The sequence below is a fragment of the Vombatus ursinus genome, unplaced genomic scaffold, assembly GCF_900497805.2.
Source record: "Vombatus ursinus unplaced genomic scaffold, bare-nosed wombat genome assembly UNPS02014799.1, whole genome shotgun sequence".
NCBI lineage: Eukaryota > Metazoa > Chordata > Mammalia > Diprotodontia > Vombatidae > Vombatus > Vombatus ursinus.
Window position 1 is genome coordinate 37453094 of NW_020954577.1, and position 15522 is coordinate 37468615.

A 15522-nucleotide genomic window follows, 5' to 3' on the forward strand; every position below is an offset into this window, starting at 1 on the left:
CACTTCTATTTGATTTTGGCCCCTGGTGTAGCAAACAGAGCTGGCCCAGGTAGATTGATGGCTGCTCTGACTTCAGAAGAGCTGCTTTCATTGACAGGTGGCTTTTTCTTTTTTTTTTTTTTTTCTTTTGGTCCAGGTTGAGAAGGGACTTGAATTTTCCAAAGCGTTCAGTTTAATTCTCATAGGGAAGCTCACTTACCAGTAAATGATAGTTGCATGATTTCTGAAACATCAGCCTTGGATATACTTTGTAGTTCAAAGGGCCTGCTCCCTTGCTTTGGTTTTCCGTTGTAGAAAAGAAGCCTAAAAGCATTTATTTAAAAGCCCACTACTATCCATAATGCCAGAGGACGCCAAAGGCAGAAATGCAGCTGCCTACTATGGGCAAATAAATAATGGCCGTATTTTGGAAGAAAGTTTTCTTTCTACCCATCAAATTCTATAGGATCCAGCGAAAACTAGTGAGCAAGTGGAAGACTTGTCAGTATGGATCCTCCTTCTCTGCCTCACCTTCCCTCTTTCTCTTCTTCTTTCCCTTTCTTCCCTTACATCTCTTCCTTCCAAGCCAATGGAATCGTAGCCCCATTCCCCGTAGCTTTTTGGAAGTACTCTAAACTGCTCAGCCTATTTCTGGAGAAGGGCTGCTTTTTAATCTCTGACTGGAGTACCCATTAAAGTACTGCCATATACAAACTGGACTTTTGGGTCAGTGTAATCATTATTGGAAATAGAAGCTTGTTATAATACTTAAGATTCAAGTAACTCTTTGGTGATTAATATTAAGTATTTAATTTTAAATGCCCGTGAGAGTTTCTACAGCAATACAGCTAGCAAACAGAGTTAGTTGTTACCAGTGTTTAAGTGTGTATGTGTGTGTGTGTGTGTGTGTGTGTGTGTGAGAGTGAGTGTGTGAGTGTGTGTGAGGGTTGGGGAGAAGGGAGATAATATTTTGTGATGTTCTTATTTTTAAGACTCTTGATTTTGAATTTTCTTTTTTACTTTTCTCTTTTTAAAAAGAGTCCTTTTATTTTATGTCTTGTAGGTGTGTCCAATGAGTAAGTCTCCATATGTGGATCCTCATAAATCAGGCCATGAAATCTGGGAAGAATTTTCCATGAGTTTTACCCCAGCAGTGAAAGAAGTGGTTGAGTTTGCAAAGCGTATCCCAGGGTTCAGAGATCTTTCCCAACATGACCAGGTCAACCTTTTAAAGGCAGGGACCTTTGAGGTAAGAAAATGCATTTTGTAGAGTTTTGTGAAGGTTTTTAGTCTTTTATCAATAAGTCACTGTTTTAAAGGCAGTGTGGCCTAGTTGCTAAATGGCTGACCGCAAGTCAGGAAGACCTAGGTTCAAGATTTGCCTGGGATGCACACATACATACGTGCATAGATACACATACACATTTATATATGTACATATGTATTTTAAATTTTAGTTTTCACTTAACAGGCATTCATTTTCTCTCCCATTTCTCCCAGTTTAAAAGAAAAACAAAAACCTTGTGACAAATGAGCAAAGTCAAGCAAAATAAATTCCCATGTTGACAGTGTCTAAAAATATGTGTCTTTCTGCTTCTCAAGTCTTTCACCTCTCTGTCAGGAGGCAGTAGGGGAGCCTGCTTCATCATCAGTCCTCCAAAAGCATGTTTGGTCATTGCGTTGGTCAGAGTTCGCAAGTTTATCAGTGTGGTTTGTAAGACCTGCCTTCAGTAGGCTGCCCATGTGACACAGGGCTAGTGTCCTAACCTCTTGGTGTCCCAGACAAAACTCTTAAGACTCTAAGTTGTAGATCAGGTGCTGATTTGGTGGAGAGAATTTCTTCGCTGGGAGCTCCTGATGTTAATGAAATCAAGGTCTGGAAAAATACATTGCCCAGGTGTTGTAACCATGTGATGATTTTTGGTCCCAGCAGGCCCTTTTTGGAGGTAAACTTGTAAAACTACTGCTAAAAGGATGGGGGATGCTCAGTCTAAGTTCTCCTCGTCCCTGAACTCGGCGTTAATGATAAGCCATGTTTGATTATTTTCCTACTCCCATGATGCTCCTCAGAGGTGTCGCTGCTTCTCTGCTCCTGTCCAGGAGTCATTCAGTTGTAGTTGCTGGACGGCTGTCTTTAGTAGCTGCCTACTGCAGTTGGGGTAGTCTTGTACATGTCATTCAGTTTAACAAACATGTATAAGTACCTGCTTTGTGCAGGCCTGCCCTGTGCTAGATGCAGAGGATGCAGACAAAAATAAACCAGATCCTGCCCTCCAGGAGGTTACCTTCTATTGGGAGGATATAGCATGTGTACAAAGAGGCACATGTGAAGTATGTACTGATGAATGCAGTGTGATGTTAATTGAAGGGAGAGGGAGCTAATAACGGAGAGCCTCCATGAAGGTGTTATGGACAAAATGGCATCTGAGCTGGGTTTTGAAGGAAGGGAAAGGTTTGAAATGGAGGTGAGGAGAGAGTGCCAGGTAGTGGGAGATGGCATCTGGTGCAGTAGGAAGGCCTAGCAGGCCAGGTTGACTGAGAGGGGGCACCGCAAGCTTGGTTGTCTGCACAGATGTCCTACTGCAAACATGGATGCGTTCTGATGGTGTCTCCTGTACTTCTGCAGTCCTCTTGGCAGGTGTTGGGTCTAAATTCAGGTGTGTATGGAGCCAGCTTGGACAGTCTTGGAGAGCAGACTGTTAAATTTTCAGTGTGAATACTTAAGTCTTGGGAATTGGCAAGAGCTACACATCAGGGTTCGAAGTATTGTTTTTTGATTGTCTAGACTTAAGAGAGTGATGGAGGTTCAACTGAAAAGAGTGTCCCATGGACTTTTTTTTTTTTTTTTTTTAAGAGAACTAGTAGTTAAACATTCACCAGCACATCCCTGGCTATAATCCACATGCTGTGTCTAAGATAAAAGACCTTCTTTCTCTTCCCCATCTTATCTCGCCTTATCCTAAAGATGGCATGTTTTAAAGTGCACTCTGAACATGAAACTCGTTGGGTTCTAGATCGGAACACTTCATGTGGCACTCTCCTTTCCCATGTCTAAACCAGCTTTTTGCTCAGACCTTTTCTGGCCTCCATCTTTGACCAGGTTTTGTCTCCTAGCCAATTCCTGATCATCCTCTCAAACAGCTTTAGGCTTTGCTACCCTCATTCTGCATCCAAACCTGCTCTTACACCAGCATCCTAATGGAGCCTTGGAATATAGGTGGATTCTGTGATAATCCAGGATGCAGGACCACAGTCATGCTTCCTCCCATGCATAGTCAGTCCTAGGATTAACATGGCTCTGCCCTCTCCCCAGCTTGTAGAACCCATAAAAAAGAGGAAGTAGTGGCAGAGTGTGCCCTGCTGCCTCCCCTCACAGGTGTCTCAAAGGGAATCCCCCCAATAGAATAATATTTGCTTTTCCCAGTCTGTCTGTCATTTGAGTCTCTATCTGTGTCTCCTGGTATATAACCTACAGTTTTGAGGCTGAAAAAAAAAAGGAGCTGATGATCTGACCTGGCCCTCCCCTAGGGATTGGAGGGAAGGCTCCTTTTCAGATGTGACACATGGACAGATCGTCAGTTTTCTGCAGATGAGAAACTCCGAACTCTAGATGAAAACGTGACCACACAGGGACCTTCCCATTTGGGTGTAAGAAAGAAAACATATGTATGCCCGTGACATCTAATCAGTCTATAAACAAACATTTATTAAGCAGCTCCTATGTGCCTGGCACTGTGCTAATTGCTGAGGAGACACAGATAACATTGAAACAATTTATACCCTCAAGGAGCTTCCATTGTGTATGTGTGTAGGCAGAAGAAAGCATGCATGTATAGATTATAGATAAAGATGTCCACAAAATACATACAGAGTAACTAGAAAGACACTGTCAGCTGCAGGAAGGGCCTCATGTAGAAGTTGGCACTTGAGTGAATTTTTGAAGGAAATCGGAAATTCTGTGAAGCCTGGGTGATAAAGGAGAGCAACCCTGGGGATTACCGGTACAAAGGCACTGCGATAAGACTTGGCATTATCACTGCCCCTGCACATACTCAGTAGCACTGCTGGGGATACCTCTGGGTTGGGCTGTTCTTCTTCATTTCTAACTCTCCCTTCCACCAGCTCTGTTTAGGTCCAGGACACCTAACTTATCTCTCAGAGTATGGTTCTCAGCTTGCCAGTTGCCTGTAAGTGTTCTGTCACCCAGAGCTAGCTGTTAATGGATTTCTGGGATGTTCTTTCATCCTTTCCTGGTAAACCCTTGGACTTTGTTCTCTCCATCAATAGGAGAGATTCAGAAAAATGAGTAACATCAGTCACATCCTCCTGCTCTGCTGCTGGTTGCCAACACATTCTACTGGGGCATTGGGCTATTGCAGTCCCCTTGGGGTCAGTCCTAAGGCTTTCTCTGATGCTACCTGCCCAGCCAGCCTGCAGAGTGTTTTTCACTGTTGAGTGAAAAGAAAGTTTATATAGATGTCATTGAGCAGAATGTTGAACTCATAGTCTGCAGTCAAATATTTGTGGATCAATTCAGGTTGTATTTGATTTGAATACACTCTTGTTGGAGTATTTTTCTTTCACACATAATCTCTCAACACTGCATGCTTTTGGGAAAAAGTCTAGATGCTTTTGATGAACAGTTTTCTTGGGAATTTCCTTGGGCTGTTGACACTTCATTTCTCTGGCATCGATGCTGTCTGTAATCAGCCCTACTACTGACTATATAGATAACACTCTTTTCCCTGAGCACATAGATGCTTTGTCCAGTTCTCTGAAGAATTCCTCAGGGCCCCCACACTTGAGTTCTCAAAGTTCTGGGCACTTGTTGACTTGTTTTTTGCATTTCAGAGACTTTCTTTAAAGCAATAGAACATTAGCAACTATAAAGATTCTGCTTTTGATGAATTAATGGTAGAGGGCCCTCCTTTTAATGTCCTCTGACTTTGGAGTGATTCTTTCTTTGGTAGAAGATCTGCCCAAGGGAAATGAGTCTACGTATAAATTATTCATCATTTTTCCAATACTCTGTGTATCATTTTTTCCCTCCATTCAGATGCTTTGTCAGGAAGGATCAGCTGCTATTTCTTGTTTTTTTTTTTGTTTGTTTTTTGTTTTTCTTTTGGCTAGGCAATGGGGTTAAGTGACTTGCTCAGGGTCACACGGCTAGTAAGTGTTATGTGTCTGAGACCGGATTTGAACTCAGGTCCTCCTGAATTCAGGGCCGGTGCTTTACCCACTGTGCCACCTAGCTACCCCTCAGCTGCTATTTCTTACATCTGTTGAGGGTTGATGTTTGGGGTCAGCTAGTCAGCTTGACTAGTGGTCTTTGATTTCACCCTTGTTGGCATAGAGAGGGATGAAATTTAAGTTTAGAATCTGTAGTCTGAGTGGCATGACTTTGGACATCTCTTCTAGGAAGGCATCAGGTTTTCCATCAATTTAGTAATTGTGTTTGTTGTTAAATGCATTTAATTTGTTAACCTAAGTTATTTATTTATGAGCGGTGGACTTGAGTTATTTCCCTTTTTGTGGCTGAAACTCTGAGCATTCAGAACCTGTATCCTTGCTCCCAGGCTTCTTGTACATGCTGAATGGTTTCTCCATGTCTCCATATCTCCATATCGGTCTTCTGTGCTTTACCCACATGGACCTGGGTGATTCTGTCACTGTGCAGGTTTGTGGGGATGGTATCCTTCTATTGCCGCCTTCAGAGGTGTGCAAGCCTTTTAAATACTTCCCTGGCCTTTCACACTATGACATTCTTCAGCTTTTTAGGACCTCTTTGATTCTTCAGTGAACATGGTCTCCCATGTAGCAGGAGTGGAGCAATATTGATCCTGTAGAGGAGGGCTTTTGTGTTTGGGGAGAAGCTTGGGATTCCTGCATAAGACAGCTTGCATCCTTCTTTCTTTTCTAGTCTGGCTCAGCTTGTCGCTCATCTGTATTGTATATCTAGGATCTGTGCTCTAGGTGTTGTCCATCCATCTGCATAGTTGGATGTCTAGATCTTGTGCATCCTTCATCTGCTTGCTTTCTGGTGTGGATTATTGAGCTAAACTCTTTTTTTCCCTTTTAAATAGTATTTTATTTTTTCCAATTACACGTAAAGACAAATTTTAACATTAATTTTTTAAATAAAATCTTGAGTTCCAAATTTTCACCCTTTCTCCCTCCCTTCCCTCCTCCCTAAGATGGTAAGCAATTTGATATAGGTTATAGATGTGCAGTCATGTAAAACATTTCCATTTTAGTCATGTTGTGAAAGAAAAGAACAAAGAAAAAAACTACCAAAAAAAAAGCAAAAATAGTATGCTTCAGTATGCATTCAGACTCCATCAGTTCTTTCTCTGGATGTAGATAGCATTTTCTCTTGAAAACTGCCTATTCATATCCTGTATTGGACATTAAAATCTTCATCAGAGAAACTTGCTGTAAAATTGTTTCCCGATTGTTTCCTTTTTTGTCTTAGGTTATTATATTTATGCCAAAATTTTTAATTTTCTGTAATAAAAATTATTCCTTTTATCTTCTGTGATCTTCTCAATCCCTTGTTAGATTCTGAACTTTTCTTCTATCCATAGACCTTATGGGTAATTTTTTTCCATTTTTCTATAAGCTGTCTATGATGTAATCTTTTATAGTTAGGTCATGTATCCATTGATAACTTAGCTTATAATAATGTGTGAAGTTTTGAATCTAATTTCTTCCATACTTCTGCCCAGTTTTCCTAGCATTTTTGTCAGATAGTGAGTTCTTATCTCAATAACTGGAGTCTTTGTATGTACTAGATAGTAGCATACTAAATTCATTTCCTCCTGTATGTTATGTACTTAATCGTTTTCACAGATTTCTCTCTGTTTTTTAACTAGCACCAAATTGTTGGGAGAATTACTGCTTTGTAGTGTAGTCTGAGATCTGGCACTGCTAAGGCCTGCTTCATTCCTAATTCTTTAATTTTCCATGAATTCTTTACCTTTTCTGCTTCCATTTGCATTTTATCAGTATTTTTTTTTAGTTCTGTAAAGTAATTCTTTGGTAGTTTGCACCCTCTCCCAACCATGCACTCATGCACGCTCGCACACACATACATATATACCTATATATACATACATATTACACACCTGTACGCATACATATACACATGATTGTGCTAATGGTTATTGTCTACTCAAAGGAGAAAAAGTGTGACCTATTTTGCTGACAACTTAAAAGTAACAAAAATGGCATTTCTTTTAAAATTCAGTAGCGCTTCTCTTTTCCATCCTACCTTCACCCCTGTAACATTTGAACCCATGAGACTTTGTACAATGAGAAGAGGAAAAGTCTCTCTCTCTCTCTTTTTTTTAACCTTGATACAAGAGCTGTAGGACAGGAGTTGTGGGATAACAATTCAGGCTTCTAATATACTTGGGGGAAGGGGACGTTTCAGACAGCTTCTTTCTATTTTGTTTGGCATAGTCCTTGGAACCCAGGGTTGGTCGGTTTCCTCTTTGTAAAGGCAACAGATACTCCATTTGGTACCATGCATTGAAGGGAACAGCTAAGTGTCCTGTGTAATCATTGCTGTTCTCCTAACCCTTCCTCCATGATGACATGTTTTCTCTTCTAACTGCAGTTTGTTAATTTTCTTTAAGCACCCTCTGAGCAAGACTGAAGTTATGTATGTTCTTCTGGGTGTCAAGTGAGGTCCCTCATCTCTTTTTAAAAAACAAAAAACAAAAAACGATGTAGGTTATTTGCATTTCCTGTAGAAGTTATATTTTTTTTGTCTCCTAAAACTTGTTGCCCAAAAAAATTTGCAGGAAAATAAAGAATGGTAACTGTTCTAAAAAGATCAGTTCATAGATTTTGAGTTAGAAAATAGGATCAGTTACCTTTTCGTTATTGACCATTTTCCTGTGTAAATGAATATAGAGTTATTTATAAACAAATCCTTGAAAATTCTCTTTGGACAGTGGAATTATCTGTAGCATTTAAAAAACAAAATAATTATAAACAGTTGTTTGTCTTCCTTTTTTCTGGGTTTAATTGTATACTTTTGATTCTTTTTATTTTAAAGTGATGTTGGAAATAGTGTGCTTTTTACATGGTTTGTTTATAGTGAAGATGTTTCTTATTGGCTTAAATGTTACTAAACTGTCTTACTTGGTACTATTAATGAATTTTTAAAAGCATTTTTTTTTCTCTTGCTAGGTTTTAATGGTACGGTTTGCATCGCTGTTTGATGCAAAGGAACGTACTGTAACCTTTCTCAGTGGAAAGAAGTATAGTGTGGATGATTTACGCTTGATGGGAGCCGGAGAGCTGCTCAACTCCATGTTTGAATTTAGTGAGAAACTAAATTCTCTACAACTCAGCGATGAGGAGATGAGTTTGTTTACAGCTGTAGTCCTAGTATCTGCAGGTAATCAGTTGATCAGTAGGCACTTATTAAGTGCCTGCTGTGTGCCTGGCACTATGTTAGGTCCTGGGGATAAAAGGATAAAGAGTGAACTAACTCCTCTCCCAAGGAGCTGAAGGGAGCATAAGGCAGGCCAGTTTCACCACACAGCCAGGAAGACAGTGAGAGAGAGTGTCGGGAACCATGTGTCTACTTTGAAACTGTTTGTCACCATCATAGTGAACGCTTTAGCCCTCACAGGTTTGGCCATAGTCCTTACAAAGTCCTCACCCACTACTGTGTACTTCAGCTTCTGCTGAATATTTACAACACATTGTGTCCTTATATTATTTCTGTGATATAGCTTTCAAAAAACTTTGTAAGTCAGACAAATGGTACTTGTAGGCATGCAGATATGATGGAGGTGTTGTATTAATCAGCTAAAAACACTGTCCCATAGAAGAAGTCTTCCTCCCTCACCTTCTCTTTCCTCCATTTTCCCATTAGAAGAACCCAACCTCATACTTAGCTGTCATTTAGGTCCTGAGGGCCCCCCCCCCAATTCAGTGACTTGGTTGTAGCATGTGCTTTATAAATGTTTGTTGACTTGACTGGAACCTTTAAGACAAGAGATATTTTCTGCTGTGTATAAGGAAACTGAGGCATAGGTTGTACCATGTCTGGGTCACTGAGATACAATAATATACCTCTCTGTATGCTCCATCATTAAGATTCTGTGATATGTTGATGTAGAAAGTAGGAAGTGGGGCTGATATTAATTAATCTGCAGAGGTTTATCGAGGGCCTGCTGCTATATGCAGAGCTGTGGGCAGTGCAGAAGCTCGCCAGAGCTCAGGTCCCTGCTGGGGATGGCTAGCTACTGGACGTACCTGAAGGCTGGACCAGTGGGGAGTGTAATGCCAGAGGTGACCGCTAAACATAAGCGTTGTGGTAATAGTCCCATGAAGGGATTCTGCCCAAGGGTGCTTTATTCACCAGATAAACTTTACAAATCTCTTCTGTTTTTCTTGGCTCTTGACTGTTCTTTGGTAAGTAATAACATTAAAATAGTAACCCCACCATCCGAAAACACAGGTTTTAGTTTGGACACAAATCCACGTGTTTCCCTACAGTGTGCTGGGGGCTGGGGTCTCTGCCCGTAAGGACCTCTTGCTCTGGTATGAGAAACAGACAGCATAAGGCACATGTGACAGTGGGGTGCCAGCCTGTACCCTGAGAAGACGTGACTGTGGACTGGCTTGGGGGAAGTGTCTTGAGGGGAGCCAGGTGAGGAGGAAGAGGACTGCAAGGGACCTTCAGCATCAGCCCACCCCCCAGACCCCCCTCCTTTTATGCAGGAGGAAACTGAGCTGAGACACTAAGGGAACAGTGGTGCCACTGCAGAAGTAGCATGTTTCAAAATACAATTCAAGACAGGATGTTAAGGTGGTAGATATCAGTGCACACACAGGTGGCTGCTTTGTAGGCATAGGGAGCTAAGGAAAGGAGGATGCCAAAGAGAAGTCAGGGCGGCAGATGAAGATCTGGGGGTTATCTCCATAGAGGTGACTGTTCCAAATTGAGTCAAAGGCATGAGCAGGGAAAGGAAATGTCTGCATATGGGAGCCTGAGGGCCGCCCCAGGCAGGAGGAGAAGGTGTCAGGCCACAGGGTTTATGTCTTTATGTGGGCGGCAGTGCCCCATGAGTCATCCACCACCTGGCCTACACATTCGGGGTCAGTGCTGTTGTATAACCATGCTATCATGTGTATCAGGAGTCCACGATTAAAGGACGGGATAGGATGAATACTGCCCATTGCAAGGTGTTGTCTCAATGTCTTCTATGCTGCTGCTGTGAATTCTTTATAATGGCTGTGTTAAAGGGTTGGATTAGCAACGTAGGACCTTTGATATGGTGGATCCCTTGGGTTTGGGAGTGGTGAGGGGCAGCCAGGCTAATGACTTTCATGGTGTTGAGGTCAGATTTGGGAGAGTGGTTCAGGTGTGAAAGAATTCACTTAGACCTTCTCTTTAGCCATTGAGAGCTTTATTATGTGAAAAAGCATTATGGATCTCCTTAGCAAGAAAGCTCAATGAGACCCTGATATTTGGGGGAGTTATGCTTATGTAGAGATTTCAGAATGATGTAGTTTTAGAGGTTTTTATGGGGGTTAAAGATTAAAGACAGGACAGGATGAAGGAGACGAAAGGAATTCTTTATGGTTTAAAGATTTAAGGACAGGGCAGGGGGACACAGCTTTAAAGATTAAACGACGGGGGGATGCAGGATAAGGGAGACACAACAAGAAGTTTTGTTATTTCAGGATGAGGGAAAAAGGACTTTAGGACTGCTTCAAGTTACTGGATAAGCTACAGAATAAGCTTCAACCCCCTGGGAGGCGGGCTTCACCAAGTGCTGGAAAAGCAACCCTTAATATTCTTTTTAACCCTTAGGGCACCGATTGTATCCACATCAGTGGGTCTGCTTTAAGGTCAGCACTAGTGTGGGGAGCCCCCCTGCAGTGAAGGCCACCAGGCTGCCTGGAGAGGGGCATATTGGGCCAGGTTGGAAAGCTCCACTGTTAACCAGTGATAGGCCGGGGCCTGGGAGTGGCCCCTGTGCTTCCTGCCTGGACAGGAAAGACGGAAACCAAGTCTCCCAAACAAAACCAAAGAAAGTGGAGAACACAGTGAACATTTTAATTGTTCTTTCCAAGTATAAAGCGTGAGTGAGCATGCGGTTGGTGAATTGTAGAGATTCTTTTTTTTTCTTCCTTGCTGGTCATATACCAAAAGGGTCAGAAGGTGCCACAGAGCAGCAGTGCCTCCTTGGGATGTTAAACAGCTTTGTTTATTTTTGCACTGTGGTGTGAAGGTGGAGGGAGAAGCTAATGCTGTCATCACTGCGGGAAAATAGCTGCATGAGGTGAGAGGCAGAGTGGCCTAGGGGGAGCTTCAGGAGACCTGGGATGCTAAATACACACACACTTCCAAATGGAAACAGTCGTATTCAGTGATGATAGAGCAGTTTGTAAAATTAGAATATTTCATTGTATTAAATATCTAAAGCTGTAAAGAATGCTAGTTTGTTTCATTTACCAAATGACAACATGGTTTTTTATATTAAAAATATAATGATAATGATTCTTTTTTATAAACCCCTCCATTTAAGATTTACTTAGTTGTGCAGTTAGTAAATAGAAAATTGGTTCACGTTTCTTAGAACCTTTTTTTATATCATTAAGTGCTACTGTATAAAGCTGGTGAGTAAGAATTAAATGCTAATACTTAATAATACTGTTTAATTTCTCTCTCCCTCCTTTCCTTGTCCCCCTTCTCCTCCCTTCTCCCTCATCTCTCTCTCTCTCTCTCTCTCTCTCTCTCTCTCTCTCCTGTTCTTCTCCCCGTCCTTCATACTAGATCGATCAGGAATAGAAAATGTCAACTCTGTGGAGGCTTTGCAAGAAACCCTTATTCGTGCGTTAAGGACCTTAATAATGAAAAATCATCCGAATGAAGCCTCAATTTTTACAAAACTCCTTTTAAAGTTGCCAGATCTGCGTTCTTTAAACAACATGCACTCTGAAGAGCTTTTGGCCTTTAAAGTTCACCCTTAGGGCTGTTTGTTTATTTATACATGGACTGGTTCATGCAGACTGTACATTTTGTGCTAAAATGCTTATTTATAGGTTTGTACCCTGTGTGGAGAAAGAGGAACCCTTAAGACATTACACGATTGTTAGAGATCCCTGTAATCATGCAATAATACTGAGAACTTTTCAGCCACCCGGCAATGCACCTGTCAGCGTCCTCCATGACATATACCAAATCAGCTGTGTCGCTCTTAAACAGGAGAAGCTACACTGAATTATAATCACACTGAATGTTAAGGCTTTTTTCATCTGCCAAAACCAAAAAGAATTTTCATCTCCCTGTGGTATAAACAGAACGCACAAATAAAATGAGGTGGGCTCTGAAGTTATCCTACTTTCATGAATATTCCAAATCACAAACCTCCATTTGACCACCAGGCAGACAGGGTGACCTAATGAATGGAGAACTGAGCTCCATGGGTTGTCCCTGGCCCTGCCACCCAGCGGGCTGCTTGGGATCCTAAGCAAGCTACTTAATTCTTTAGGCCTCAGCCTCCTCATGTGGAAACTGAGGCAAATAGCTCCTTTGCCTGCTTCACAGTGGCATCGTGAGGGTTAATTTGAAAATGTCTGTAAAGCATATTTACCTCCTGGGAGATAGGCACTATGTAAATAAAGCATTATTTTTCTTCTTACTCCTAAATAACTTTTTTGGAATGATTTCACAGTCCACACCAACTCATTCATTATTTAGGGCACATGCAATGTGTATGTATAGCAGTACACACACGTTGCATGTTTATGAATATATGAATAACATAGTTTTGTGTACAGATATGTATGTGAATATAGTTTTACATATTTCTTCACAATATTTTAAACTGTGAAGAAGTTTATCATACAAGAGGTTTAAAAATAGAGGTATGAAAAGAACCAAATAGGTACTTACTGCCTACCGATTGATGATCTAACCATCACTTACAGATGTTTTGATGTTATCAGATGGAATTTATGCTCTATTTTTGTTAATTTAAAGAACACATAATGTAAACATGCAACAATTAAGTCCAACCCTAAGTAATATATTTTAGAATCTGCCTTTGGGAGAAGAGAATTAATTGTCTAAGGTACTAGTTCATTTAACAGCCCATTTAGCTGAGATTCCAAGCTTGAGCTGATAAAATTTGAGCCGCTGGCCACTATTTACATACTGTAGCACTGCTAAAAAAAAAAAGGAAAAAAAAAGAAATAGCAGCGAAGTGGTTAAGAAAGTTGATTCTTTCTACAGAACTAATAACCTGTAGTTTAAGGAATGTTGTATTTAATATGTTAATAGCATATTTTTCATATTCTGAGACCATTTTTTTACACTACAAAGAATTTTTTGTTTTATTACTGAATAGGGTCTAAGTCCAGAATCAGAAACTATCAGTCCAATGACCTAACTTGACCTTCTCTCTGCTGTGCACATTTAGACTTTTAGGTGGTATGTGCAAGACATTTGGAATTTTATTAACTCCGTTTTGTAAAAATGTCCTCTCATTTGCAGCAATTGGGGAAATTGCCCAATGGGAGGTGCTAATTTGTGTTTCTGTTCTCCCTTCCCTTCCCAGAAAAGAGTCATTTAGTGATGTTCTCTGAAAAAGAGGTGTCTGTCCCCTTTGTCATTTGTGAATTGTATGGAATTGTGAAAAGATGAAAGGAGTCCAGTTTACTGATACGCCTGTTACTGTTGTGTAATGTGAGCAAAATGCCTTATTTTATGAAAGTCTCGTTAAAACTGTAGAGCATCTTGACTAGGATTTGAATTGCTGCCACACTTCTGCTTTACCAAGTGGGGGAGAAATCTAAGCCCTTCCATTCTCCAAGGCTATGAATAGTGGCGACATCTCTGATACCATCTCTCTAAACCATAATTGGGATTTACCTTTGTCTGGGTGTAACTTTTATGGACTATCTAATGGAGTTTCTGTGAATTCTTTACATGGTAGAATTATCTTTTTGAGATTTCTTATTGTTTAAGATATCCAAGGACATGATTTGCTTTCTTCTCTGGGAGTAGACACAGCTTTTTGGGGTATGTTTGGAAAAAAAAAATAGAAGGTCAGACTAATCAATTTTTGCCTTTTGCATATGCGTCTTTATCTCATGTATCTTAAAAAAATGATTAAGCCTTTAGGAATGTATAACCAGAACTGTGTAAGTATTGCTTATTAAAATTTTAGTTAGGTTCAATATATACACATCTATATATACATATATATAGGTATATAGATACGTATTTTGTCTTGTGACATTTTATTTGAATGAATTCTTCCTGTAGATGATGGGAAATGAATGGAGAGTTCATATGAAAAAACAAGGTGCCACTCACAGCACTTCTGTGTTGGAAAATGATCCATATGTTGAAACCTCGAATTCCAAAATTAAGCCAGCAGTGTTTTTACAAGCACATTCTTTTACTAAGTCACTGGTCATACACTACACTTATGAAATGCTGAGAAGACAACTGATGTGGACAGACAACTTTCTCAGTTTGTGGAACATGGCTGATTGACTAAATGATGTACTGTATGAGTTCAATGACATTTTAATTCTGCTTTTGCATTTTAAGAAACAATGGGCATTATGTCAGCAAACTAAGGGCATTCATTATGTCAGCAAACTAAATCTTGTCTGTGCTTTTCATGTATCCTTCTAAGACCCTGGGGAGGGTAAGGTGGGGGAGGGTCAGCTTGTAGACAGAAAAGGCTGAGGAAAAGGGCAAACCCTGTCTTCCTGGGGGGGGGGGGAGGCACTGTTTCTTAAGGGGGGGAGGAAGACAGGTGGTAAATTAATTGCAGGTTTAAAAAACTTCTGAGCAGGTAATGGTTATGGGTTAAGTGTTTATCTTTCAAATCTACATTTCAAGAAATCAATGTAACCTGATAAGATCTGATTTATTTTCTGTAAACATCATCTAGAATTATTACTGTGCACGAGAGTAACTGCTTATCTCCATTGTTATGTTTCTTTTCCAGTATCAAGTTTGCTGAATGTAAAGGAAGAGTTTATCACTTAGGATATAGAATTTTTTTTTAGGGGGGGAGGGAGGAGCATCTTGAAATCATGACTGACAAACAAGGAACTTGTCTTCATATGATCCAGAATAAAACTTGAAGCTATCCTTGCATTAAAAAGAAAACAAATGGTTTTGGGGTGTTTTTTTTTTTAATGAGAGATGCATTATTGTAGATAGGACACAGGTTCAGTTTATTGACAGAATGATAACTGATGAGGGCATGGACAATATCTCATCCTGTGTTTCTGAATAGTAGCCTGTACATGGGATGGGGCGGATAATAAATATGATTTCTAACCAAGTGTTTGGTTTGGGACTTTATAGTTCTTTTTTTTTTTTTCATAAAACCATTTGTAATTGAAACTTACTGTCTAACACCTACATCTTGACCACAGGAATATCTAAAATCATTTAAGTGTTAACAAAGTAGTCAATAAATATTTATGAAGCACCTACTATATACCAGACACTGTGCTAAGTGCTGGGGATACAAAAAGAAAAAGCCG

General features: G+C 40.3%; 1 protein-coding gene across 1 annotated transcript in view; it reads left to right on the forward strand.

Moving 5' to 3' along the window:
* NR1D2 (nuclear receptor subfamily 1 group D member 2) overlaps window positions 1-15317 on the forward strand; it is a 42891-nt gene extending 27574 nt beyond the window's left edge. The window contains exons 6-8 of the mRNA XM_027872372.1: window positions 1043-1228; window positions 8176-8386; window positions 11783-15317. Of these exons, the coding sequence (XP_027728173.1) occupies window positions 1043-1228; window positions 8176-8386; window positions 11783-11979 (594 nt within the window). The 3' untranslated portion in view covers window positions 11980-15317. The remainder of the gene's footprint in view (window positions 1-1042; window positions 1229-8175; window positions 8387-11782) is intronic.
* The last annotated feature ends 205 nt before the right edge of the window (window positions 15318-15522 follow it).